Below are 25734 nucleotides of genomic sequence, written 5' to 3'. Positions count from 1 at the left end.
GCCCTCTGGCGGACATTGCGGTGCTGGAGGAACGGGCCCGGATGAGGGTGCACATGGGAAGGGTGAGGGAGAGAACAGGGGAGATCCATGGGGAGATCCATGGGGGAAACCATGGGAGAGAACCATGGGGAGAGAACCATGGGGAGACACACAGCAAAAGAGCCATGGGAGACCCACATGGAGAGACCCACATGGAGAGACCCATGGGGAGAGCCATGGGGAGAGACACGCAGTGGAGAAAGCCACTGGGAGACCCAAGGGGTGATCTATGGGGAAGACCCCCAGGGAGAATCATGGGGAGACACCCATGGGGAGAGCCATGGGGAGAGCCATGGGGATAAACTCACAGGGGGAGAGAGCCACAGGGAGAAACCCATGGGGAGAGCCATGTAAGTGCCCACAGGGAGACCCACGGGGACAGCACAGGGAGAGCCCCATGGATGCCTGCAGACACCCCCCAGCTGCCCCACGGCGAGATCCGCTCCCACCCCCCCGACACGAAGGGGCAGCAGACGGGGGAAAGGCGAGCCCGGTGCCGGCCGTGTCCCCGCAGGGAGGCGGCCGCTGGCCCGGAGTAACCAAAGTCATCTTTATTAACTGCGGCGGTCCGGTCCGGTCCGGTCCGGTCCGGTTCGGTACAATAAAAAGGGAGCCACGTGTCACGGTCACTGCACGGCGCTGGCCGGGGCGGGGGGACCCTTCCCGGGAGCATCCCTAAATCCAGGGTGCAGGGGGAGCGGGGAGGGAAAGGGCTTTGGGTGGCGGAGCGGGCGCTGCCGTCCCAGAGGTGTTTAGCACCAGCAGAACCCCCTGGAGCAAGGGACCCCCGTGCTTGGTCCTGGCCCCCTCCTGGAACATGGGGGGCACAAGATCCCCCCTCCCCAGCTGCCTCCATTCCCACTGCACTGCCCCAGGGCCCTGGGAGACGTTTGGCCATGGGTTTCAGGAGCTCCCGGCACCTGCCGGCCCTGCCTGGGGTGGCTGGTGATGCTGCGTGGCAGGGTGAGGGACAGGGATGGGGTCCTCCCCTCTTCTGCCACCATAAGGGACAGTGGTGGGGACAGGATGCTTAGAGATGGACCAGGGGGCACCAAGCACATGGCAGCCCCGTCTTGGGGTGTCCCATCCTATGGGAGAAAGGGTGATCCATCAGGGGGATCTCCAGCAGCCCCACACTAAGTAGCAGCTGCTGGTCATGTCCATGCTCCCATCCAACCCACCGGCAGAGCCACGGCAGTCCCTGGCACCACAGGCAGGTCTCCCCATCACCACCACCTCACTCACACACTGGGAAGTGGCTCCCATCGGTGGCAAGGCACAGGGGGACCGTATCCCCCCATCCCTGGCCAGTGCTGCGCTGCAGACGTGCTCCCAGACTCCAGGCTGGCAGGAGGGAAGGACTGAGGGATGGAGGGACAGACGGATGGGGAAGGAGGGCTGAGCAGGAAGGGGAGAAGCGCATCGCGATGCTCCGTGCGAGGGAAGCGGGGCCATGTCCGGGGGCTCCTGCTGCTCTGGTCCATCCCGCCAGGCAGAACACAGCGCTGGGCACGGGGAGTTTCTGGTTTATTCCTCAGGTTATACTTATAGATGTATATAGGGAAGGAGCCCTGGGTCCCCCGTGGCACCTGAGCTGGAGGCAGGCAGGGGCAGCGCAAAGGATCCCTGTGTCCCTGCCGCATCCCAAAGCCTGGTGCTGGTGGGGCTGGGGGTCCCGTCCCCACTGGGTTTGGGGGGATTGCACTGAATACAGAGAGGCTGGGGGGGGCCTGCCTGCAGCCCCCTCCCCTCCAGCCCAGGGGGGCCGGAGGCTGGGGGTCACCTCTCTTTCAGTGGGGGCACAGGCTGGGGAGGGGGTACAGGAGGGGTAGGAAGGGACATGGCCCCAGGGAGGGCAGAGGGAGGGAGAGCCCCGGACCCCGGGAGAGGCTGGCAGGGGCATGCGGGCAGGGGGGCAATGGGACGGGGCAGAACCAGGCTTGAGTTCCCCACCGTCAGATCCACGGAAGGTCTAAGATAGAAAAGAGAGAAGCTGTGAGCGGGGCCAAGCGCTGCCCCCGGTGCCCCGCGGCCCCCGTCACAGTGAGTACGGCCGCGCCGTCCAGTCCGGGTAGAAAAGCGGCGGCTGCGGCTGCGGTCAGAGCCGGGTCTGCGCCTCGGGGATGTAGATCTCGATGCTGTCCGCGCTCTCGGTGGCCGAGCTCTGGCGGAAGGAAGCAGCGCGCTTGGCTGCCAGGAGGCGCTTGCGGGCCTCCTGCCGCTGCCGGTCCACCGAGTCCAGGGAGCGCTCCTTCACCGGGTGCACCTTGGAGCGCGGCGGCTTCTTTGGTATCGGGGGAGGCACCTTCTTCTCCTCCTGCACGGACAACAGCGGCCTCAGGAGGGGATCTCATCCCGGCACAGGCAGCGGGCGTGTGAGACCCCTCCGTGCGTGGTGAGTGCCGTAGCCACGGTGAGATGGGCCCACAAACCCTCCTGCGCACCAAGGTGCACGTCCTCTCATCTGCCTGCACTGGTGTGAAGGTTCCTGCCGCAGGATGCCCGTGCCAAGACCCTGCCTGTCCCTATGCAGGCAGCGCTGCCCAGAAACACCCAGCGAGCCCATGGAAGGGAACCAGCCCCTTCTTTACCCTTGTGTTTTCCAGCTCTATTTTCCAAGTGTTTGCTAAGAGCAGTCCCCTGCAGCAGCCCAGCAAAGCAGCGGTGTTTTGGGTGCAGATATGCTTGAGGAGGAGGAGGAGGTAGGGAGAGGTGACGGGGGACAAGTCCCCACAGCAGAGCCCTGTCCTTACCTTGGGCTCCACAATCTTCCACCCATTGGCCTTGAGCTGCAGGAGCTCTGCAAACTTCATGCTGACATCCTCAATGGAGAGCTGCAGGAGGTCCCAGAAGCCGGCCAGGTCTTGGAAGGTGGGCACAGGGAATGCGTTGGGATCCTGTGGGGACACAGTGTTATCCACATCACCCTGTGGGACATCGTTTCCGCTGGCCATGCGGTCATCCCACTGCCTCGCTGCTGGGGATCTGTGTCCCCATGGTGTTACCAGGACCCTTTCCCACTGGCCATGGCTGACCCCATTGCACCACTGCCTGGCACTCACCATGTTCTGCTGGCAGAGGCGGTAAAACTGCTGCACCTTCTGGGACATGAGGAGCTGGGCACTGCCCACGGCGCTCCGGATCTTCTCCAGGACTGGCAGGGGGGAGAGCAGACAGTCAGCGCTCCCATGGGCACAGAGCCTGTCCCTGCATGGTGGGGACCTGCACCCCCTTGCACCCCACTAACCCATGGGGCATCTCCTCCCTCCTCCAGACCCCACTGATCCTAGAGGGTTTCCTGGTGTTTCTTGTCCCCACTCATCCTCTTTAGCCTTGGCAGGGAAGATGCTCCAAAGTGCTCCCAAGGTGGTCCCAGTGTCTCCCGACCCCACAACCCCCCCACACTCACTCTCCTCCGGCAGGTCATAGTCCTCAGCCTCCCTCTCCATCTGCTGGCACCAGCCCTCCATCTTCTCCACCTCTGCCTGCAGCAGCTTGATGAACCATTCCCCATCGCGGTGGCAGGGGGAGGCACGTCCGGAGTCGGGAAGGCTGCGGGAGCCCCTTTCCATCCAGGCATCCCTCCGGGGCACCTCCACCGTGTCATACTGCAGCTGATAGTCCTCCCGGTACGCCCACTGCCCCTGTGTGTGCACCGTCTTGTACACCGCGTACTGCCGGCCGGTCTCGGGCTCCGAGGAATGCCGCTGGAAGGGGCGCCCGAACTGCAGTGCTTTGTCCTCGGTGGCCACGGCCAGGCCGGTGAAGCCCTCGAGCTCCAGGTCTGCCTGCACACCTGCAGTCACACTGTTGGAGCGCTTGAAGCGCGCTCGCCTGTGGAGAGCAGGAGTGCATGGGGACCCCTGCAGCCAACAGGGACAGCCCCGGTTCCCCATCACCCTGCTGGACAGGGGCAGAGATTCCCATAGGTGGGATGGGGCTGGGGATGCTGGGATCAGTCTGGATCCTGGAGCATCTGGGGCCATGTGAATGGCTCTGAGCAGCTGTAGACAACAAGGACAGCCCTACTGCTCCGTCCCCTTGGTTACTGTGGCAGGCAGGGGTAGAGGGAGGGATGCCCACAGCCACAGTGGGGCTGGGGATGCCGGTATCAATCTGAATCCTGGAGCATTTGGGGCCATAGGAACAGCTCTGAGCAGCCACAACCTGCTGGTCCCTTATCTCCTCTGCTCTTAGCCCGTTTCCATGGCTACCAGCGCTGGACCAAGGATGGAGGAGCATGCACCAGGCTGCGTGGGCACATTGCAGGAGCTCCCCTCCCGCAGGCCGTGCAGGTCCTGCCACTCAGCATTCCCAACCCAGCCAAAATGTCATGCTCAGCTGCAGGAAAGCCCAAAGCTTTCATGTGTGCAAAGCCCAGGGCTGAGCCCCAGCAGAAGGGACCCGAGCACAGGGAGGGGAGCAGGCAGTCTGCTTGCAGCAGTGAGGTACAAGGGCAAAGGGAGGGCAGATCCTGCCCAGGATGGGGACAGTGCTGAGCTCTGGGAGTCTCAGCCAGAGGAGAGAATGAAAAGCTGCTGTGGGGCAGTGATGGAGGGTGCTGCTCAGGGACCCACAGTGCAGTGAGTGTGGCAGGTCTCAGCCCAGCCCAGTCCTGCGGTACCTTTTGTCCTCCTCCACCTGCACCCCAATGGAGTGGAATTCCCTCTGGCTCCGGCTCTCCGTATCCGAGTCGGAGATGGCCTCAACCTGACGAGGGACAGAGGGAGGATGCTGGTACAGCAGCTCACTGTGGCCCAGGCCACTCAGGCAGGCTCGGAGCCAGCTCGGAGCCCACAGGGAGGAGCGCATCCCACCTGGACACCAATGGAGGGACGCCACTTCCTCTGCCGAGCCAAGCTCCGCAGCTCCTCCCGGCCGGGAATGGCCTTGATGATGAGTGTGGAGGGCTTGGGAGCAGCACGGGGCTGGACCGGGGGCAGGTCGAGGGCCACGGACGTCACCTTGGAGGTGTCCAGGCTCTCGGCCGAGTTGCAGCGGGCAGCGGAGTCCTTGGACCATGCGGAGCCGCGCGTGGCCTCGCCGGGCAGGTAGCTCTCATGGGCAGACTCGGTGCTGCTCTGAGCCGTGACGGAGATGAGGGGCTTGGCTTTGGTTCCTGGAGGGATGGGAGGTGGAGCTTTTCTGTAACTGAAGGCTGTGGTGGGAGAGGCGCAGGATGGAAAGGATGTGAACACACAGACACTTGCTCATTTCCCACCACGAGCAGGGGCCCCGGGAATGGTGCCCACCCCTCCCACAGCAGGGGGCTCAGGAACCCAGAGGTTTGCACCTCAGCCGGATGAGATCCAGGCTGGAGCTCGGGGGGGGGGTTTGGCCTGTTTATCCCCACTGGAAACCACCCCAGACCCATGCTGGCCATGCCCCCAGAGCACCCTCAAGGGGCAGAGATGGGGATGGAAGCAGGGGGATGGAGCGAACAGCAGACGGGTGCTGGGGGCACAGAGCAGCTCCCTGAGCAGGACTGAGCCACGAGCAGGATGCTCACACCCTGTGCCAGGGTTGTGCAGGGCTGGGGCAGGAGTGGGGACATCAGCAGCCCCTGGCACGTTCCCAGATGAAGGCAGGGAGATGTGGGGTCCCTCGCATGGCCAAGCCCTCACCACCGCCCGGGACTCACAAGTGCTGGGCTTCAGGATGCTGCTGGTGATGGACGGCCCAGCAGGGGCCGACATGGAGAAGAGCGAGAGGCAGTCATCGTCCTGGGAGCAGCCGGCCTGGATGGCCCGCAGGTAGCTGTGGCTCCGCATGCGGAAGCAGCCGGGCAGATCCAGCGCCTCCACGGCCTGAGACTCCACCTCCCCAAACACGGACTCGCAGACGGCTTCGAACTGGTGGTTGAGCTCGTCGTTGATCTGGGGAGAGCAGCGGGTGAGGCTGGGGGTGCTGAGCTGGGGAGATGCTATGGGGAGCACCTACACCTCCCTGCCCCAGCGCTGCCCCATGGCACCAGGACCGTACCTGGCCGGTGGTGAAGGAGCGCCCGTAGCTCTGTCCCCGCGGGAGCATTCGCGGTGGCGTGCAGCAGCTGGGACAGTTACAGATATATGAATCAGAATAGTGCCTACTTGCAAACCTAATGAGAGACAGTGGGAATAGAAGGGATCGCACCAAAAGCAACAAATTCAAGCAGAGCATTTGGATACACAGCCTTAGTGATGCTCGCTATGGCCACCACTGCTGACCCCACTCCTCACTGCCCCAAAACGCAGTCCTGGGGTTATGGAGCCATCCCCCAGAAGTGCGAGACTGATGGAGAGCTATGTGCCTGATCCAGGCAGTGGGAATGGGGACAAGGAGCCAGCCTGCCACCCTCCAGGACTGGGGCATGTCCCAGTCCTCTGCATCCCTCCAGGATGGGCACGTTTCAGTCATCTCCTCTTGAACGTGCCCCTTTCCCCAGCCCTGCTCTGGCTGCAGCAGCAGCTCCCACCCCAAAGCCCAGCGCAGCCATGCCCACCCCAGCACCCACCAGGAGCAGCCACAGCTCAGGGGCAGGGCTCAGCACCCCTGCACTGGGCTGTAAGCACAGATCATCCTGCTCATCCTCCCAGGGAGCTGCAGCCCATGGCCCCATTGCTGCCCCAGGGCTGGGATGGGTCTGGGAGGGGACAGCCCTTACTTGGTCCTGGCCTGGTCGGCGCTGGACGAGCGGCGGTAGCTGTCTCGCCGCGTGGCTGCCCTGGGCAACACTTTGGTGCTGATGTCCGAGTCGGCGCTGTCCTCGTCGCCCATGGCCTTGATGTAGCTGCCGCTGCGCATCCGCCGGCAGGGAATCTCCCCGTCCTTGCCCACCGCCGGGTACCCGCTCCACTCGTCCTGGGGCACCTGGAGCGGGAGGCAGGCATGGGAGGATGCGGTGGCTGCGGTGCCGTGGTCGGGATGCCAAGCCCAGTGCCTGCCACGTGGCCTGTGCCATCCTGAGCCCCGGTGTGCATGCATGGCCCAAACACAAGGCTGGTGCCTGCACTGGCACCACTCTCCCCCCTCCCCACAGCTGCAGGGACAGGCTCTGGGGCCTCTGAGAAAGCCCCTAAATGCAGGGGGCTGAGCCCTCCCAGCAGCTCCCTGTGCCCCATTCCTAAACCACAGCACAACGCAGCCTCCCCCACCTCGCAGCCCCCCCGGCAGGCATGGCTGGGCCAGATCCCACCCATGCCAGCACAGCCACAGCCGCTGGTCCCGCCAGCACCACGGGGTCCTTACCAGGCTGTGGCAGGGGGACGGTGTCCCCCGAGCCCCACGGGGAGGGCAGTGGGGCCGGCCCCCTGCCCAGATGCCCCCGTTACTGGCAGAGAGGGGCCCCGGCCACCCCCCTCGCTGCCCAGCGCGGCATTGCCAATCCCTGTCTCCTTCCCCCGGGAAAGGAAGGGAAAAGTTAATTAGATTTTAATTGGCAGAGGGGTGACCCAGAAGGGACCAGTGACGAGGCAGGGGTGGCAACCAGCCAGGAACAAGGGGGATAAAAGCCACAAGGAGGGAGCAGAGGAGGGGCCACCGAGCCAGCAGACCCCAAATCCATCAGGTACAGGGCAGATGGGGGACAGCAGGGACCAGCGCAGGACACGGAGCAGAGCTGGAGCATCCCCACAGCATCCCTGCGGTGCTGGGGTGGAAGGTCCCAGCCCTGGCTCAGCCCACGGCATCACCAGCCCCTCACCTGCAGGTACTGGTACGCTCGGTCTTTGGCCTTTGATTCCTGAAGCATCAAGGTCTTCTCGGTGCTGCCGGCGCTGGGGTAGGCTTCCCGTGCCTGGCTGACGGTCATGGTGTGCCAGGCGCTCCTCTTGACTGTCTGGCCGTCCAGAGACATGGACATGCCGGCACAAGCCAGGCATTTTCCTTCCCCGCCGCCTTTTAGACTCTTCAAGGTCAAGTCTCTGAAGGCACTTTCGGGAGCGTCCACGCAGTACTGGGTGCCCTGGTCGGCAGCGTGCCGGCCGGACACCATGTAGCTGCTGTCGCTGTCCAGGTTGTCATCGGAGCTCCACCAGCCCATCACCTTGGACCGGTGCCGGGAGTCCACCTTGCGGTCCTTGCTCTTGCTGCGCTTGCCGTGCCGGGACTGGTGGTGGTGATGGTGGTGGTGATGGTGATGGTGGTGGTAGCCGTCCCCGCGGCCGTCCATCTTGGCACCGTTGTACTCCCGCTTGGCCGGCGCCTCCAGGGAGTGGGACTTGGCGAAGAGCTTCTGGACGGAGTGGACGAGGTGGCGGATGCGGCTGGGGCTCTCGCTGCGGGGCTCAGCACCCCCGGCCCGCGGGTACTGCAGGGTATGGAAGCCGTCGTGGTGCAGCGGGAGCTGCTTCTCGAACTGGTCCAGCAGCGTGGGGGGCAGGCGGTTGATCTTGCCGGAGGGATGCGCTGCTGTCGCCATGCATTCGTCGCAGGAGTCGTAGGGCTGCTGCGCGTGGTGCATCCTCGGGAAGGTGCTGCTGGCGCTGGCCGAGGGCAGCTCGCTCAAGGGCCCGCCCGGGCACTCGCTGGCTGTGCCAGGGCTCCGCGCCGGGCAGTAGGGATGCTCCAAGGAACACGGCTCGCTGGGGCTGAGGGGATACGGCTGCCGGCCCTCGGGGCCGGGCTGGATGTAGTCGGGATGCTGGCAGTCCTCTGGGATGCAGCGGCAGCGGTGGCCGGAGGAGGGCTGAACCTGGCTACGCTCCCCATGGTAGCCCTTCATGGTGTTAGCACCCGCCCCATAGCTTCGGCATCCTGCAGGGCTGTCCCTGCAGGCTCATCTGTGGGGACAGAACAGACACAGCGTCACAAACCCCTGCACCCCACAGCCAGGAAAACACTGGGGTCCCCCATAGGAATGGACTAAGAGGGCTGGGAAGCTCCCAGGGCAGGATCTGGCCCTGGTGGAGCCCCTGGAATGCCAGAAAGCTGGTTCTCCATGGGGCAAGGGGGGCACGGTGCCGGCAGTGGGAAGGAGAAGGCGGCGGCAGCAGTGACGCAGGCAGCAGGGGCTGCAGACGGCGAGGGAGGACACGCTGCCATCACCAGAAACTTGTTTTCTTCCCCGACACCAAATATTATGAAGTGTTTCTCCATGAGGAAATGGTTCTGGCTGGGATTTCAGCCGCTGCGATTCACGGAGCCGTTAATGAGCTGCCGCAGGGCGCGGGGGAGCCGCGCTCTGATGGCTCCATCCAGCACATCCTCCCTGCACCGTGGATGGAGACCCACAAGTGGCTGCCCCACAGCCCTTCCAGCCCCACGGATGGAGATCCAGGGAGCGGAGATGGCTCAGCTGCGTGTGGGCATCCCCACAGGAGGATGGAAGGTGTTGAGCCAGGCTGGCCTTGGGGACACTGGAGCTGTGTGCACCCACAGAGGTTTGTTTTCCTCATGGTCCTCAAAGGCTGTGCCTTCGGTATGACTGTAAATGAGGAAATTACTTATTCCCCAGTGTAGCTCAGCTAATTAACAGGCATCGTTAAGGCTCTTGTTATCATATGCAGGCAGGGTGCTGCGGGCAGCCCGTATCCAACACTGACTGCGGGATAAAGGTGACCGTGGGATGGGAAAGGTGACCATGGCATGGTCCCCGTGCACAGGGGTCTGTCTGACACGTGGGGATCAGAGGGATACCGGGAACCCAGGGAGGGGAAAGGGGCTGGAGGCCCCTGATGGCCACAGTAGTGATGTGTGTGTTGGTGGCAAGCAGCAGACAGGATGCAGCAGCACCCAGGGAACACATCTGCCCTAATGAGCCTCCACCGCCTCCTTCCTTCAGGCTCCAAGGCTGGATGCTCGGTCCTGAGCCTCTTCCCCTGCCCTCCCAGTCCTGCTCCAGCTGTAATGAGGCTCCATAATTGCTGCATCTTAACCAAAGGATGCTGCAGCCTCCTGGGAGAGCTGCTGCCAGGGACGGAGCCTGCAATCGGCAGCAGGATGGACAGACAGACACACCGGTCCCGGCTCTGCCTCCACCTCGGCAGGCTGAGGGAAGCTCTCCGGTGATCCAAACATTGCTGCTGCAGCAGGGAGAAGGAATCAAAGCAGCTCAGCAGCCCATCAGCAGGAGCCCAGCGGGGCTTTGTGTGCAGCAAGGGCAAGAGTCAAACAAAGCTGGGCCCTGCCACAGCAATCCCACAGCCACCAGTGGAGCAGGAGATGGCAGAGGATGGGGATGAGCCATGGTGAAGGATGCTGCAGCCCAGCCAGAACCAGCTCACCAAAGCCACGCAAGCACCTGAGCTCTGGCCAGGGACCAAGTGGTGCCTCTGTGGGCACCCTGCGGATGGGGAAGGGGTTGGGAGCGATGCTGTGGGTCTGGGTCCCCAAACCTATTGAAGAGGTCAGAGAAGCCATCAAGCCTGCTCCTCTGTCCTGCCCAGCATGGGCAGTGCAGGCAGGAGGCTGCCACATGGGCCAGGGGGATCCAGCCAGATCCGTGTCCCACTGAAGGCCTCACACTGCACATCTCTTGGGAAGGGAGGGATCTGTGCCACCAAAACACAGACTCAAAAAGGGGGGGGACAAACCCAGACTGGCTGAATTTTGTGCCATTTAACACCAGGGTAATTACCACCAGTGGGAACCTACCGCCCACATGATTATGTGCTAGGATAAACTGGAAGAGCATAATTACCATTACACATAACTCACTCCTTGCCTTTATTGCATCCAAAGCCTGGAGAAACTCCCACTGGCAATTCCCCACCGCCAGCTCCCCTCTGACATCTGCTCCTGCCATGTCAATCCCCACCACGAGGGTCAGCACGGGGAGGAGAAGGGTCAAATCCAGCCTCCTGCTTGGTTTCCCATAGGAGCACTTGGCAGAGGCGCTTCTGCTTCCCAGCAGCCACCCAGTGAGATCTCTGCCTTAGAGGCAGCAACGTACTGGGCCCAAGGACATGGGGCAGCCCCAGCAGGACCCTGTGGCACCCAAGGCCCCCCAGCCTTCCTCCAGCTTCAGGACTAGCAGTGGGGAGGTGATGGGACAGCAAACCCCCACCACAGCATCTCGTCCAGCAAACCACCCCGCACAGGGCAAGAATGGGGTTTCCAACATTTCCAGGTCAAACCCCAAGAGCTGGGGCTGATGGACCCATACCTGTGGGTCCTGACCCCCCACTCCATGGGCAGCGTGTGCCAGGGTGAAGCCCATCAGTGGTACTTACCGCCCTGCGCTCAGGGGGATGCTGTCCTCATGGCCCCAGCCACCGATGGCTCCTCCACACTGGCTCTCCTGGGGGCAGCAGGCTCTGGGGGAGCAACACAAGGGGGATGAAGGCCAGGGAGGAAGAGTGAGGATGCTCCTCCCCAGACCCAGCCTGACCCCACTCCCTGTGCATTATAACACAGCCTTCCCTGCTCCCCGGAGGCCTCCCCGCACCAGCAGCGACGGGGACAGCTCAGCACGGCCACAGCCACGTGTTTTATACCCAGCTTAGCCCAAAACCATCCCCAGCCCCATCCTCTTATGCAATCCCTGCCAGCGGGCGCCAGAGCTGCCCCAGCGGCCACCTCGCCATCCACTTTGATTTGCTCTGGATGCAGCCATATGTTCCTCAAAGCCTCCTCCTGCCACCCCAGCTCTCCGGTGGGACCAAAGGGATCTGATCCCAGCCGCTGGCCCAGCCGAGGTGTGAGCTCAGCCCAAGGCTTTGCCAGCACAGATCCTGCTGTGGGGCTTTGTGGGCAGGGATGAAAGCAGCAGAGAACAAACACACAGTGTGAGCGCCTGCACCACACACAAACTGGAGCCGGGAGGAGAGGAAAGAGCCTGAAGTGGTTTTCCCACTTAGGAGTTGCGTGGATCTGAGCTACGGTCATGGGAAGGAAACACATAGGGAATATCACCAGGTCGCTCCCACCGCACGTGTCGTCTATTGACTTTCCCCCAGCTCAGTGTAAGCGAGAAGGGCTGTGGAAAGCAAACATCTTATTTTATTACTAATTGCTCTGTTATTTCATTAGTCTGTATTAGGAAAATTTACTCAGCCTGGAAAAAAAACATAAAATGAGAGGGGTTTAGTGAGAAATTGCCTAATTTAGCACGAAATTCTGTGCCAAGTCATTATTTTCTTCAAAGTTGAATTAGCTGCAAGCAGCTCAGTGGTGGTTCCTTAGGTCAGGCAGGAAGGGTGTCCTTAAGGAGGGGTTGGTTACCCCAGGAACCAGGGGTAAGGGCTGGCCAGGGCAAGGGGCATGAATAGGGTGCAAAGATGGCAGCAAACGCGCTCGATGCAATCCCGAAATCAAACCCAATTCCTGCTAATAGAAGAAAACCGAGCGGGCTGCAGGTGGGAGGGTTGTGAGGGGCAGGAACGGACTGGGTGCTGCTGGCAATAAGGGATAAGGCAGGATGCTGGGAAAGCCATGAAGGGCAAATACCCACTGAGGAGTTGTGAAGGTGAGTGGGGCGAGAAGTGGCTATTGAGGCTGCTGACAGCGGCTGCTGGAGCCGGGGGGTCCCTGGCACCCGATGCTCAGCCCTTGCCCTGCACATGGCTCCTCACTGGGCACTTCCCAGGTACCAAAGCAGCGCCCCCAGGCTCCAGCCAGCGCTGCCTCCATGCACCGGGATGCTGAGGACAGGCTGTCGGGCAGGTTATCAGGTTATTAAGCACAAGATTAATCTTGGCACTGGCTGCCTGGCAGATCCCTCTCCAGGGCTGGGGAGAGCGAGCGTGAGAGGTGCTGCCTCTGCTGATGCAGCGGTTGGTGGGATGAAAAATCCTGCAATGCAGCACTGCTTCTTAATGAGCCATTTGTCTTTGAGTCTTCTCCACTCATTACCATGCCGGGAGAGGAATGGGAGTTGCCCCAAATCCCCATCTGAGCAATTACTCCTGGAGCAGAGCGAGGAAATACGGCCACGATGCGCCCCAGCTGCCAGGGATCCCGCACGGCCGCCAGCACCGGGACTCCCTGGCACAGTGTGTGCCTCCGGCTGCTGCCGCTGCAGGGAGCAGGACCCCTCCATCCAACCCATGCACAGCCCGGACACCCTGGTACCCAGCGCCAATGTCCCCAGGGCAGGAGCCATGCTCTGAGGTGTCCTGGAGAGCCAAAGCATCTCAGCTGCCAGGACAGAAGCAGTGCAGAAGGGAGCCTGGTGTCGCATCTCTACAGAGACCAAACCTGGATCTTGGTGGAAGAGCCACTTCTTCCAAAGCCCTGTACGAGAGGATGGGGCCGGCAGGCAGAGCCCACAGGGAAGTGGCTTAGAAGCAAAGAGGTGGCACAGAGAAGGGTGGGAGCAGGCAGAGGCAGGGCTGGCAGGGTGAGCTGCACCTCCGGCCCCTCAGCCCTGCGGTGATGCTCATCCTGCCCATGGGAGCTGGGACACCACACATGGGACCGACTGCCAGAGGTGAGACCCCACAGCCGGAACAGCAGAAGCCAACTGGGTTGGGAGATCACCCTGGAGGGATCCTCAGGCCAAGCAAGGCCCTGGGGACCCCATCCCACTGCAGCTGGTGCAGGGTTCATGGGCGCTGCACTGCACACATGAGCACCCATCACCGGTTATCCCCATGGACAGCTTTCCTCCCATGGATGCACTCGACATCTGCCCATGCTTCCGAGGGCCAGCAGCAGCCAGCACGCTCCCCCAGTGCCCCTGCAGTGCTTGGGAAGGGGGGGACATGCAGGTGACCCCAGGGAGCCCCATGGGACAGAGAGCTGACACCAAACCAACGTGCCCAATATTCACCTGCAGCAAAGGGAAGGGATGAGCAGAGGCATCCCCTGAGCCACACTCTGCCTGCATCCCCACTGGACACTTTGCTCCAGTGTCCATCAATGCCCCACACCATCAGTGGGCTCTGGGCATCCCCAGGAGTTAGACCTGCCCCATCAGAGAGCCCTTTCCAGGCATCTGGGGCCCACAGCAGCCCCCATTCGTGCCCCAGGCTGTGCCATTTCTTCCTCCCTGCTCCATCGGCAGGATGGGCCATGCTGCCTGGGCTTAAAAAGCCACTTACATCCCTGGACACACGGCGTAATGACTTAAGCCAGGGATCACTCCAAAGCTGCTTTGGGAGCTCAGGGCACCAAGCACAGCAGCAGTGATGATCTCTGCCTGTTCCTGCTCAAGTAACACCCACCCCACACAGTTCCCTTTGAACACCATCCCATCCCACGGGTCTTCTTGCAGCAGAGCCACAGGGCCAGGATTTCCAGCAAGCAGGACCTGGGAATGGTGAGGAAGCAGAGCCATTGGTCCCTGGGCCGGCATGGATGCTCCCGGCCATTGTGCCCCATTCCCAGGCTGCATCCCCCCCATAGGGCCCAGTGCTGGGATGGGTACAAGGAGCCTGGGGCACAGCACAGTCCCCAGTCACCGGCGGAGGACCCAAACTGCTGCTTTAATGGATGGGCTTAATTTGCAAAGCTGATGAAAACCTAAATATTTAAATACATAATTCTGCACAATGCTCTTAGCACAGCCCCCACACAGGGCAGAGCGAGGCGGGGGGGGTACAGGGTGAGGGGGGGCACAGCAGTGATGGGGAACACTCTGGTGGGACCACACTGAGCACTGGCATCCCCATCTCATACAGCATGGGGATGGTGCCTGCCCTCACAGCAGGCAGTGCAGGTTGGGGGGTAACGGGGTTCTCTGCCATGAGCACTGGGTCCTGCTCCATCACCAGCCTCCGAAGCATCTCATGGGAAGACGCAGGGAGAAGGAGGCACAGTCATGGAATCAACTGGATTGAAAGACCTTTAACATCACCAAGTGCAACCTTTACCCCAGCCCTGCCAAGGCCACCACTAACCCATGGCACTGACCTCACCTGCAGTGTGTGAACACTTGCAGGGTCTGGGGAGCTGTGCAGGGCTGCAGGCTGGGCCCCGCAGGGATTACAGCACCGATATTCCTGTGACAAGAGCTCAGAGATAGAAGAGATTTGCAGGATTTACCAGCACTACACATGGAATATTTAATTCCAGCTGCAGGGGAGGAGCGGGGGCTCAGCCCCAGGGGCACAGGGAGCTGTGCAGCAGGCTCGGGGCTGCCCTGCCTCCAGGGAGGCATTTCCAGCTCTATGGGGAACAGATTCCAGCGCTGTCACCAGGACCAGGCACCCTCTGCCCAACCTGCCCCTGATCCCACCCATGGAGCAGCACAGCTCCTGCCAGCACGTGCCAGCATCACCATGGGATGAACCACGTGTGTGGCTCCAGTGCCAGGGATGCCCTGGGGGACTCAGGGGGGACCATGTCCCCACACGCTGCCCATGGGCCAGCCCAGAGCCAACACTGCTGCTGCTGCTCTGCTGTGCTCCCTCCCTGCCCTGGCATGGATGTCCCCAACAAGGCTATCCCTGGATGAGGCCGTTTGCCATGGACTGTTCCAGGCAATGGGCCTGGAGGCAGCAGGAAGGGAGGATGGAGCTGAGCACCCTCTAGGACACGGTGGAGAAACCCCAAAGAGGCCCCAGCCACCCCCTGCAAGGCCAGGCCCCAAAAGCCCCCAAGCAGCCACGGGGACAGGACCCCAGCCCCACCATGGGGGACCCTATGGTGCCACCAAGGCAGGCACCCATCCTGCTCCATCACACCATGGCCGGGAGCGCAGCAGCGGCGCGGGTGCTGCCACGGGGCGGGCTGGGGGAGGACAGAGGAAGATGAATGAGGGAGTCGGGAGGCTAATGGCATTGTCTGGAAAGTAGGTCGTGTGCTGAGCACAAAGATATTTATATCGGAGCTCGTTCCCCCGCACAAGCTCCAGAGCCAGGTGCAGGCAGCACCACGGGCCCATGGCCACAGCCCTGCACCCCACAGCACCCCCTGCCCAGCCCCACATCCAGCGCTGCCATCCTGGCTACCCGCATCCCACCAGCCCCGGGCTGCCCACCATAGTGGGGTGGCAGTGCCAGAGATGGGGGTATCCCTGCAGCAGCCCTTTGCCTTTTGCTGACCTGGCTGCAGGTGCCGGGTTACTGGCACTGGGTTACTTTTGTTTTCATATAACCTTTGCCAAGGTGCAACATTCCCATGGATGCTCCCTAAATGGGCACAGTCAGCCTGCACCAGGCCAGTCACAACAGGTCCTGCTCATCATACAACATCATGGTCCATCTCCCCTTCATCGGCTCCAGCCACTGGAGCTGATGGAGCTCCATCATCCAGACTCCATCCTGAAAGCCAGTGTCACCCCTGTGCTGAGCTTCAGCCAGGCCTCAGCCACCTTGTTTCTTGCTTAGGGAGACCCACGCTCCGAGTCCCTTCCCTCCCACCTCCGGCCTCCCTAAAAAGCAGAGAACCCATCCCAGAGAACCAAATGCCTGTCAAGAGGTGTTGCCCCTTCCAGCCATGCTGTCCCAATGGCTGCAGACACAACCCAGCCAGCCCTGCTCTCGTGTCCCCATCGCTGTCCCCATCCCACGCTGGGCAGCTCCTGCACAGGAGCAGGTTCATTTCCCATAATAGCTGTGTCGGCTGAATTTACAGCCTTGCTCTGAGTTATTAATAATAATGGGCTCACTCTTAAGTAGGGCTTTTCATCTGCCTCAGAGCCCTTTCCAGAGGACGTCTGCAGCATTATCACCATTTCATTCCTGCTTCCGCGGGCAGGAGGCTGAGACAGAGCAGGGGCTGTGGCTGCTGCGGAGCAGCGCAGTGCGTGACTCCGCAGGGAGCCCATCCTGAGGAGCGCTGGGAAGGCTGGAACACCCCGGCCCGATGGATGCAGGCACCGTGCCCCGGCTCACGCTGACCGCACCGCAGTGATGTACACCGGCACAGCCCCGGCCCCGCCGCACACATAAATCCACTCCAGGCAGCCATAAACCAGCGTCACCGCCTCGGGAATGCGCAGCGCTCCCGGTGCGGGGACACAGCGACGGCCAAAGGCTCCCCCCGCCGCTCGTGTGCCGATGAACCCGGTCCTGCGTCAGCGGAGGCGCTGGGGAGGTCTCCGGGGTGGAAATCCCTGGCTGGAGGGGTGGGATCCAAGGAGGATGCCAGGCACAGGGCACCGGGACGGGGATGGACCCACGTGGAGCAGGGACATCCCTGTGTGTCACCCCATGGGATGCCCACCCGGCACCGCCATCTCTGTGCCGCAGCAGGGCTCTACCAGATTTATTTCCCCTGTAAAAGAGCTTTGATCTGAAGTTATTTTCTGTTTACTAGCAACAAGGTATTGTAAATACATCCTTGCTGATAATTATAGAGTCTGGGCGCACACCTTCATCTCCATAACATATCAGATGCTACAATTTGCCTGATTTAATGAGATTGGAGGCTGATCAGCCGCTGAGGTAAGCTGTAAACTTGGAGGGGGGAGGAGGGAAATGATTGCAAATGTGCTAAAACGCCTTCATCCCCCTCCTCCTCCTGCCGCTGCCACGTGCCCAGCCTGGCAGCGTGTGCCCAGCACCACAGCCCCCAGCCCAGCTCCCGGCGTGGACCGGGGCTGTGCCGGCAGCAGCTTCACGCAGGGATGGGCATTTAGGGCAAATGGAGCTTTTTATACCATTTACCTCATTAAAACTCCAAGACCTGGGAGCAGCACCGGGACCTCACTGAGCTGCTGCCGGGCTCAGCCTCGGCACGCTCCGCACCCTGTGCCGAGGAGGGATGCACGCGTGTGCATCATGTGCGGCACTGCCTGGCACCACCGGCCATGCCAAGGACAAGCTGGGGTTGGGGGTCCATGGTGGAGGGGCCCAGCCCATGGGGAGCTGCACACCCGATGCCACCAGCCTGCATGGGCACAGCTGGGACACCACATCCCTCCCCAGACAGAGGGGTCTGTGTGGTCTCAGGAGAGGGAATGGGGGTCCCCCTCCTGCAGTGATGGGGGGGCCCTGCCTGGGAAGCAGGAAGCTCCTCCTGGTACCGAGCACCACCGTTTCCACAGCAACCTTAAAGGCCTGCAGCATCTTCCACCAAGGAACCTGCACTGATGGAGCTCCCCGGGGACACCGAGCCCCGTCCATCACCCCAGGCTCGGACCATGGCATCTCCCCCCACCCCATAACCCCTGCCTGGTGCCTGGGCTCACCCAGACCCCCCCTCCCTGCAATGAGACCCCAAAGCACAGACCCCCTGCACCGAGAGGGATGGGTACCCCCAAACCACCCCTGCTCCCACCCAGATGGGCGCAAGGAGCCAGCAGTGACCTACAAATGTCAGAGTGATGGGTTAATTAATTCCTCTCTTCCTCAGGCCCTTATCAGATGGAAGAGGACATCACCTGGGACTTTTAATTGGGCTAATTATGCCAGGCTCAGATTTTAAATAATTAGTTACTGTTGTCTCCAGCTTTACTTAAACCATTTCCTGAAGTCAGGTGGCTCCCAGCTCCCAGAACCCATCAGACAGGGCAGAGTGGGCTGCAGTGGGGGCCCAAACACACCAAGACCCCCATCTGGGGACACTGGGGACAGCACGGTCCCCCCAGCACTACAGTGGGAGCCCATCTCATGCTCCCACTGGATCAGGCAGGAGAGGGGCATCCTGTGCCTTGATGGCAACAGGAGGAAACCAGAAGTGAGAACGGGAGATGAAGGCAAAAAGTGAAGGATTAGGGACAGGAGGCCCCTTCCCCAGTCCCCTCCCACCTCCCTTCATCCAAACAGTGATGCTAAGCTCCCCCACCTGATCAAGCCACAGTAATCCCCCAGCAGTGCCCCAGGGACCCAATTCCTCCTTGTTTAAGGTGTGACTCCCATGGGGGGGAACCTCAGCCCTGCAGCCTCAGCAATGGGATGTCCATGGGGTTCCCTGACTGTTCTGCACAAACACAAGCACCATTGGCACTGGACAGGAGACACGCAGGCAACACCTGCCCTGCACAGGGTCACGGTGGCCAAGGCCATAGCTGTCCATGGGCTGTCCACAAGGATCCTCCATCGGGGAGGTGGGTGCCTAGGACAAGCAGAGCCAGCTCCTCATCCTTCAAGGAGCACCAGCTTCCTCCCAGCCTCACCCCCGCTATTAATAACCCTCAGTAGCCTCCTCAGGAGCCATTTGCATATTTGATTGCAACTCCGAGGCGGGGCAGAGCCCTTCAATCAGCCGCTCCCGCAGCCTCATCTGCATGGCTCAGCACCCTGCTCTGGGGTGGGCACAGCATCCCCATCAGCACTGCCCTGGGCCTGCTGCCCCCAGCCCATCACCAGCAGCACCCAACCCCTCAGGCTTGGGAGGTGTCCCTGGGTGCCCTGCCCTGTCCTCGTCCAACCTGTGCAGTGGGGCAATTACCAGCGCCCGGTGTCGGGCACGGCTCTGGGGTGCTTGCCCAGCCCTGTCTGGAGCTGCTGCACATCAAGAGACAGGGCAGGCTGGGTCATCTCCAGGGATGGGGGATCCCGAGCCTCAGCATGCGCACCAGTACTGCAGGCTGGGACATGCAGTGGGTGATGGGTGATCACAGGTAGGGTGATCACGGGGGAATCAGCACCGCTGCCACCATGGCTACGATGGTCACCATTGCTACCATGGCCATCACCAACACCACCAGCATGAACCACACTCAGCTGCCCCATGGCCCCACCAGCAGCCCCAGGCCAGGGACGTGCCAAGCAGGGACAGGAGGAGCCGGGCGGCTCCAGGCCCCAGGCAGACGTGGCCGGGAGCTGTGTCCCAGGACGCCTTTGCTTGCCCCGGGCTCTTGGCAACACTTGGTAGGAAAAAACAACCCAGGGTGAGGTGTGGGATGGAGCCTGAGGAGGGTGGGAATTGGGAGAGGACTCTGCTACTTCCCTCCCTTCTGCCTCAGTTTCCCCTGCAAGGAAACACACCGCACGTTACCAGTTGGTCTCATGGAGAGCAAGGTGGTGGGGGAAATCCATGGGGAGGAACAGAGGGACCCAACTGTCACTGCAGCCGTGCCAAGGAGTGAACTGAGCACAGGCAGGGCTCGAAGCACAGATGTCGGCACCGGCTGTGCCGCTCCGCAGCAGCGGGGCCGTCTGGCAGGCAGAGCCGGGGCTCCCCATGGGCTCCAACCCCAGCACACCGAGGGCCCTGCTCCCATTGCACAGCCCCTGAGCCCCAGCATGCACAGCCCACAGCCCAGTGCAGCCCTGCAGGGAAAGGGAGGAGAGGGAGGCTGGGAGCTCCCATCCCGGCTCCGTGTATTCGAGGCTGTGCCGAGGCTTGCCTGGGCGAGCGCTGGCCGGGAGCCATACGCTGCACACCGAGACGAGGAGGTGGCTGCCAAGGAGGAGGATTCGGGCAGGAAAGGGTTAGGAGCAGCTCCAAGGGCTGCCGGGGGCTCCCGCTCCGGCTGCACCGGCACCGACGGGCACAAAGTGGGGCTCCCCCACGAGAGGGGCTCTGCGGGGCACGGACCCCCCTGCACGGAGCCAGACCCGCTCCCATCCCACCCGCACCCTCGTGTCCTGCCCGCACCACCGCACTCACCCTGCGCCGCGGCTGCTAAGCCGTGGGGTCCGCGGGGGAGCGGCGGAGCAGTGCGGCCGGATGCGCTCCGTCCCTCCAGCACCGCTGCGGGCTGCCCATGCCGCGGAGCGAGCGGGCACCCCCCGGGGCCCACCGGCACCGTCCCGCTGGTGCCGAGGCGGAGGTGGCGGAGCCGGCGTCCCCACGAGCCGGGGACACACCCCCGTGCGCGGCCACGCGCCCCCGGGAAGGGGCTGCCCACGCACCGCCCACCGGATGGAGGGAGGGAGGGATGAGGGAGGAAGGGATGGAGGAGGGATGAGGAATGGATGAGGAAGGGATGGATGAAGGGTGATGGAGGGATGAGGGGTGAGGGAGGGATGAGGGGTGAGGGAGGAAGGGATGGATGAGGGATGAGGGATGGAGGGATGAGGGATGGAGGGATGAGGGATGGATCACAGACACACGGCTGCTCCTCACCTCTGCACCCATGTGCACCGCGCCCCACAGCCCCAGCGTTCCCACCCCACACGGCCCCCACACCCCCCCCCTCACTGCTTTCTACGTGCAGCTCCCCGACACCCACAGAACCCCTGGCACCCCCGGCGTGGGGCTCTTCTGAGCTCCCCCCCCCAACCCAGGGGGGGTCCAGGAGCCCCGAGCAGATGAATGTCATGGCATGAAACACCGAACCCATCGCTGGCACGGCCATGGCAGGGACATCCCCATCCAACACATGCAGCGTTCCCCATTAGCAACCCCGTCATCCTCAAACCAAGGACCCCTGGTTCCACCACAGCCCCTCAGTGCCAGGGATGGGACACCAGCAGATCCCCCACTGGGCATCACTCCGGGATTCGGTACCTCCATCTCTCACAGTCCTCTCGCACCCCCACACACCCACAGACAGGCTGTTCTCCCTCTCCGCTCTGCCCACCAAGAACTCCAGCTAATTCCCAGCCCAAACAGCTCCTTGCCCTGCCGAGGAGAGGCCAGGCAGGGAGAGGGGCTCCTGCCACTGCCTGGGGCCCGAGGCTGCCTGTTTAAGGCCAAACAAACCCTTGGTGAAACACGGAGCACTGGCAACCGCACCGCAAACATCTGCTCTTCCAATGGCATCATGATTCACAGGCTATTAATTGGGGCTTGGCAGCGCTGGGAAGTGTTTGCATCCCCTGGCTTCGCTCAGAGCCACAACTCGCTGCCGACCAGGTCCTGGTGCCGGGGAAGGAGCCAAAGCCAGCATTTGGCTGCAGTGGAACTGCACCAGGATGGGGCATGGTGCCCAGCTCCCACCAGCCCCCAAGGAGCAACACAGAATGAGCCCCAGGAAAGCAGCATCAGCACTCGGTGCTTGCCAGGAGCAGCCAGCACCACCAGCACAGCATCACTGCACGGCAGCCCCGTGCTCATCAGCACCGGGCTGTGGCTTTGGCTCCCTCCCTGCATGGTCTGTGGGTGCTGGTGATGCTCTTCCGAGTTCCAGGCTCCAAACAACACTTGGGTCCCCCGGCACTGAGCCACTTGCTCCGTGGGTCACCAGGGTGGCATCAAAGGGACCCACAGAGCAGCTCCCTGCTCCGGCAGCAGCAGACAAAGACAAGGAGAAGCCTCCTCCAAGAGCAGCTTTCGCCCATGTGATGGCTCCTTCCTGCTCCAGCATCTGGGGAGGAGGGAGCTGGATGGGGGGGCAGTGACACGGGAACACAGGGAGGGGGACACTGAGCACCCCAGCACCTCTGGCCCCGCAGGAACACGGGAAGGACAAATTAATTCTCCTTAATCTGATGGGCACTTGCCCCACTGCCATGTGCCAGCACCATGGTGGGCAGGGAGCCCCCAGCTCCCCGTGGCTCTGATGCATGCCCGGGGTGGCCGGGCCGGTGCCATATGGCCTTGGGGATGAGCTGCTGGGTGCTGGGCATGGGGAGCAAGAGGAGACCAATCCTGCCCAGCTTGGGGGAGCAGAAGGGGCTCGATCCTGCCCAGCTTGGGGGAGGTGAGCGTGGGGTGCTGAGCTCACAGCCTGTCCCCTTCCTTGGCTCCTGGGGTGCCCCCTCAATGCTGCTGCTCCAAGGGGGACTGCGCATCATAGGGCCATTGAGAGAGCCGCAGCCCTGAAGCCACTTTGGCTTTACACCCAGTTCTCGGGGCTGGCAGAGCCCCAAGGCCACCGCTGATGGGCACTACTCGGGGTCAGCAGCACCAAGCACCGCTCTGCACGTGTCCCCCCTGCCACCCTCCGTGCCCCTGCCACCTGCACCAAAGGGATGTCCCCCTCCTGCGAGGGAGGTGGATGCCACCTCCATCCATCCCATCACTGGGATGTCCCCAGGACACGTCCAGCCCCCGGCCCTCCCCGCGCATCCCCCGGCTGCTGGCATGGCTCACCAGCTATTCTTAGCTCTCCAGCGCTGCGCTCTGCCGGCAATGGCACCGTGTATTACTATTATTGCTGGCTGCCAACGTCTTGAAGCAGGCAGCCAGGATCGTGGTGGGGCTCCCACCCCCCCGGCCACCTCTCATGCGGTCCCTGCCGGCTCTGCTCTTCAACAGGCTATTTCAGGAAAGCCGATGAGATGGGCAGAAGGAGCACAAGAACAGCGTTCAGCTCCTGAGCTGGATCCAGGCTCCTCGTGGCACTGTCAGATCCACATTTTACCTTCGCCCATGACAGCAATAAGGGCCAAGAGTCACCTTTGGCTCCAGATCCAAATTTCTGTCTGGGTGGGATCCAGGGTTTTGGATCAGCTTGTCAGGGAGATGGGAATATCTGCAAAACCTGGAGCTGGAGCCCTAGCCCCAGCTGCAGCAGCACCGCTTGGTACAAGACCCCAGTGTGAGCCTGATCCTGCCTTCGTGGGTGGGCAGACCCATGGAGACCCACACACCAGCACTGCACCAGCCTGGGGGCTCCTGCATGGGTTCTGTGTCCTGCAGGTCCTGGCTCTGCCTCGGAGCTGGTGATGGAGAGGCTGAAGGAAGGACTCCCAGTAACCCCCAGCCTTGCCCAAGGCTGCTGGGGTGCTGGTGGCTGCTCCTCCAGCCCACATGGCACAAGCCCTGGCACTCAGGAGGGAGATTTGGGCACTGAGGGCTCAGCACTGACTCACCCAGGCTGGATGGGGACACCAGGGTTGTGTCATCCCATTCCCACAGCAGGGATGCTCCTGGTGCCCAGGCTCAGTGCTGTAACAACACCCAAAGCAGCCCCACATACGGCTCATGCCCACGCCACCCCGCACCAATACACTCACCACCCCCACAGCCAAGTGGATCCCTCCAGCTCAGATGCTCCAGAGTCATTTTGATGGTGATTTTCCTCCCTGTCAGCCCTGCTGGAGCTTGAATAATGCTTTGAAAGGGCTGACGTGCCCCCTCCAGCCTCCCGAGCGTGGCTGTGGTCTCCCAGTGGCCATCCCCACACTCCATCCCGCAGCAGACAGGGTGCCCAGGGGCTGGGAGCCGTGGATGCATGCGGGAGGACAGTGGGAACACCAGGAACCGAGGGAGACGAGAAATTACATCCATTTCCTAAAGGAGAACCTGTGCTGCTGGCCAGATCCTGCCCTGATTTACACCACCTGAGGCCACCTGCTCCCAGTCCGGACACCCAGCACCCAGCTCTGTCCCCTCCTGCCTGCTCGGGGCTCCATGCCCATCCCCAGGAGCTGGCAGGGACCCGCTGTGGTCACCACAGCTCCCTGTGCCCATGGCTCCCTGCACTCCACGCGGGAGGCGACGTGCAGGGCTGGATGTCATGGGATGGAGGGAGATGAAGCGGTCCCAGAGCCAACTTGCTCTGCAGGTTTGGCACAGGGTGGAGGGACCAGATTGGCTCCTCCAACAAAACCCAACCATCCAGGGAGGCGACAAGAGAGAGACACCCAGGCCCAGGCCCCCAAAATGCAACCCTTGCCTGCCAGGCTGGGTTCTGCCATGGAGCCTGGATGCACAGTGAAAGCCACAGCTCTGCCCGTGCTCCAGCACCCGCCGGCAGCCCCAGACCCAGTGCCAACCCTTCCTGCACCCCAGGCTGGCCAGGGGGGAGACCACCGGGCTGGGGAGGGGTCCTGGGCCTGCCCAACCCTGGCCCGAGCACTCCGCAGGGGGAGGGCGCCTGGATGGCTGGGGATGGTTTGGGGATGCTTGGGGATGGAAGGCATCGCCTCCTGGGGAGGAAGCTGGAGGGACCGAGCTCTTCAGCCCCCTCCCCGAAGCCTCCCGCAGCAGGAGATGGGGATGCCCGCACTCCTCCTCCCGCACCCACCGCAGCTGCTGAGCTGAGCACCGCGGTGCCGGTGGGATGCCCCCAGCCATCTTGACATCCCCCCCCCCCCAGCAGCACACGGGGGGACGGATGGGTCCCCGTCCCGGTGCCCCTATGGGGAGACCCGAACCCCCCTCATCCCCCCGCTCCGGGCACCGCGGACCCACCGGCATCGGTGCCGCACCGGTCACCGCAGCTCTTACCCCGCTCCCGCTGCCTACATCGTCCGTCGGCTGCCGGGCGGCTCCCCGACGGCCCAGCCCGGCTGCTCCCGGAGGGGCTCGGCTGGCAGCATGCGAGTGGCGGCGGCCCCGCAGTGCAGCGCGGATGGGCGCGGAGCGGTGCGGAGCGGAGCGGGGCCGCCGCCGCCGCGGCGCAGACAAGACACGGCGGTGGATTTACACCGGGAGTCAGAGCGGGCGGCGGCGGCGCAAGATGGCTCCGGTGCGGCTCTGCCGCCGCCTCCCGGTGCCCCCGGTACCCGGACCCGAGGAGCGACGGGACGGGCGGCGGGGCCGGCAGATGCCGGTGATGGGGCTTGGGTGGGTTCTGCTACCGGGGAGGTGATACCCACCCGTGAGCATCCCCCTGGGCACCCTGGGACCCAGCACTCACCCGTGCCTGTGGGTACCCGGCCTGGCCGGGATGTGCGGGGGTACCAGGAGACCCCTGGTAACCGGGACAGCCCCAAGGATGCAGCAGACTGGGGGGCCCAGCGGCTGCCGCCCGCCCGTGGAGCCCCTCGTACCACACTGTGCAATTTGCTAATAACAATAATAACAGCAACAGCACCAATGACAATGGCAATGCGTGGGTTAGGAGTGCAGCAGCACAATAACCTGGCTAATGCGTTGCTGTGCGGTGGTGGGAGCCATGGCACGTGCCTGGCACTGGTGTCACACTGGGCATGAAGCTGCCACCGTGGTGTGCGGGAGCCCCTGAGCCAAGCATGGTGGGACACAGCCCATGGAAGTGCCTGGAGTGGGTTTTTAATCATCGAATCTGAGAACCATCGAATCATGGAATGGTTTGGGTTGAAGGGACCTTAAATGTCTTCCAGTTCCAACCCCTGCCACAGGCAGGGA

At 62.7% G+C, this 25734-nt stretch overlaps 1 protein-coding gene across 4 annotated transcripts; it reads right to left on the bottom strand.

Annotated features, from left to right (window-relative positions):
* Window positions 1–567: 567 nt before the first annotated feature.
* Window positions 568–24999, bottom strand: DLGAP3 (DLG associated protein 3). Of its 4 annotated transcripts, XR_004550280.1 has the most exons (13): window positions 24853–24999; window positions 11190–11273; window positions 7721–8798; window positions 6683–6888; window positions 6022–6136; window positions 5681–5915; window positions 4857–5197; window positions 4664–4749; window positions 3449–3873; window positions 3102–3193; window positions 2793–2936; window positions 1285–2356; window positions 568–1127 (listed from the first exon to the last, which is right to left on the bottom strand). XR_004550280.1 is itself a non-coding variant. In XM_034069354.1 (12 exons), the coding sequence occupies exons 3-12, from the start codon at window positions 8738–8740 to the stop codon at window positions 2138–2140; spliced, it is 2883 nt and encodes a 960-aa protein (XP_033925245.1). In that variant the 5' UTR covers window positions 8741–8798; window positions 11190–11273; window positions 24853–24999; the 3' UTR covers window positions 568–2137. The 4 variants fall into 4 exon arrangements, 3 of the variants coding, with proteins under 3 accessions (XP_033925245.1, XP_033925247.1, XP_033925246.1); XM_034069354.1 differs by having other exon boundaries at window positions 568–2356; XM_034069356.1 differs by having other exon boundaries at window positions 568–2356; window positions 6022–6088.
* Between the last annotated feature and the right edge of the window lie 735 nt (window positions 25000–25734).

This window comes from Melopsittacus undulatus, chromosome 14, assembly GCF_012275295.1.
Source record: "Melopsittacus undulatus isolate bMelUnd1 chromosome 14, bMelUnd1.mat.Z, whole genome shotgun sequence".
NCBI lineage: Eukaryota > Metazoa > Chordata > Aves > Psittaciformes > Psittaculidae > Melopsittacus > Melopsittacus undulatus.
Note: the sequence above shows the minus strand (reverse complement) of the source record. Positions and strands in the feature narration are given on the sequence as shown.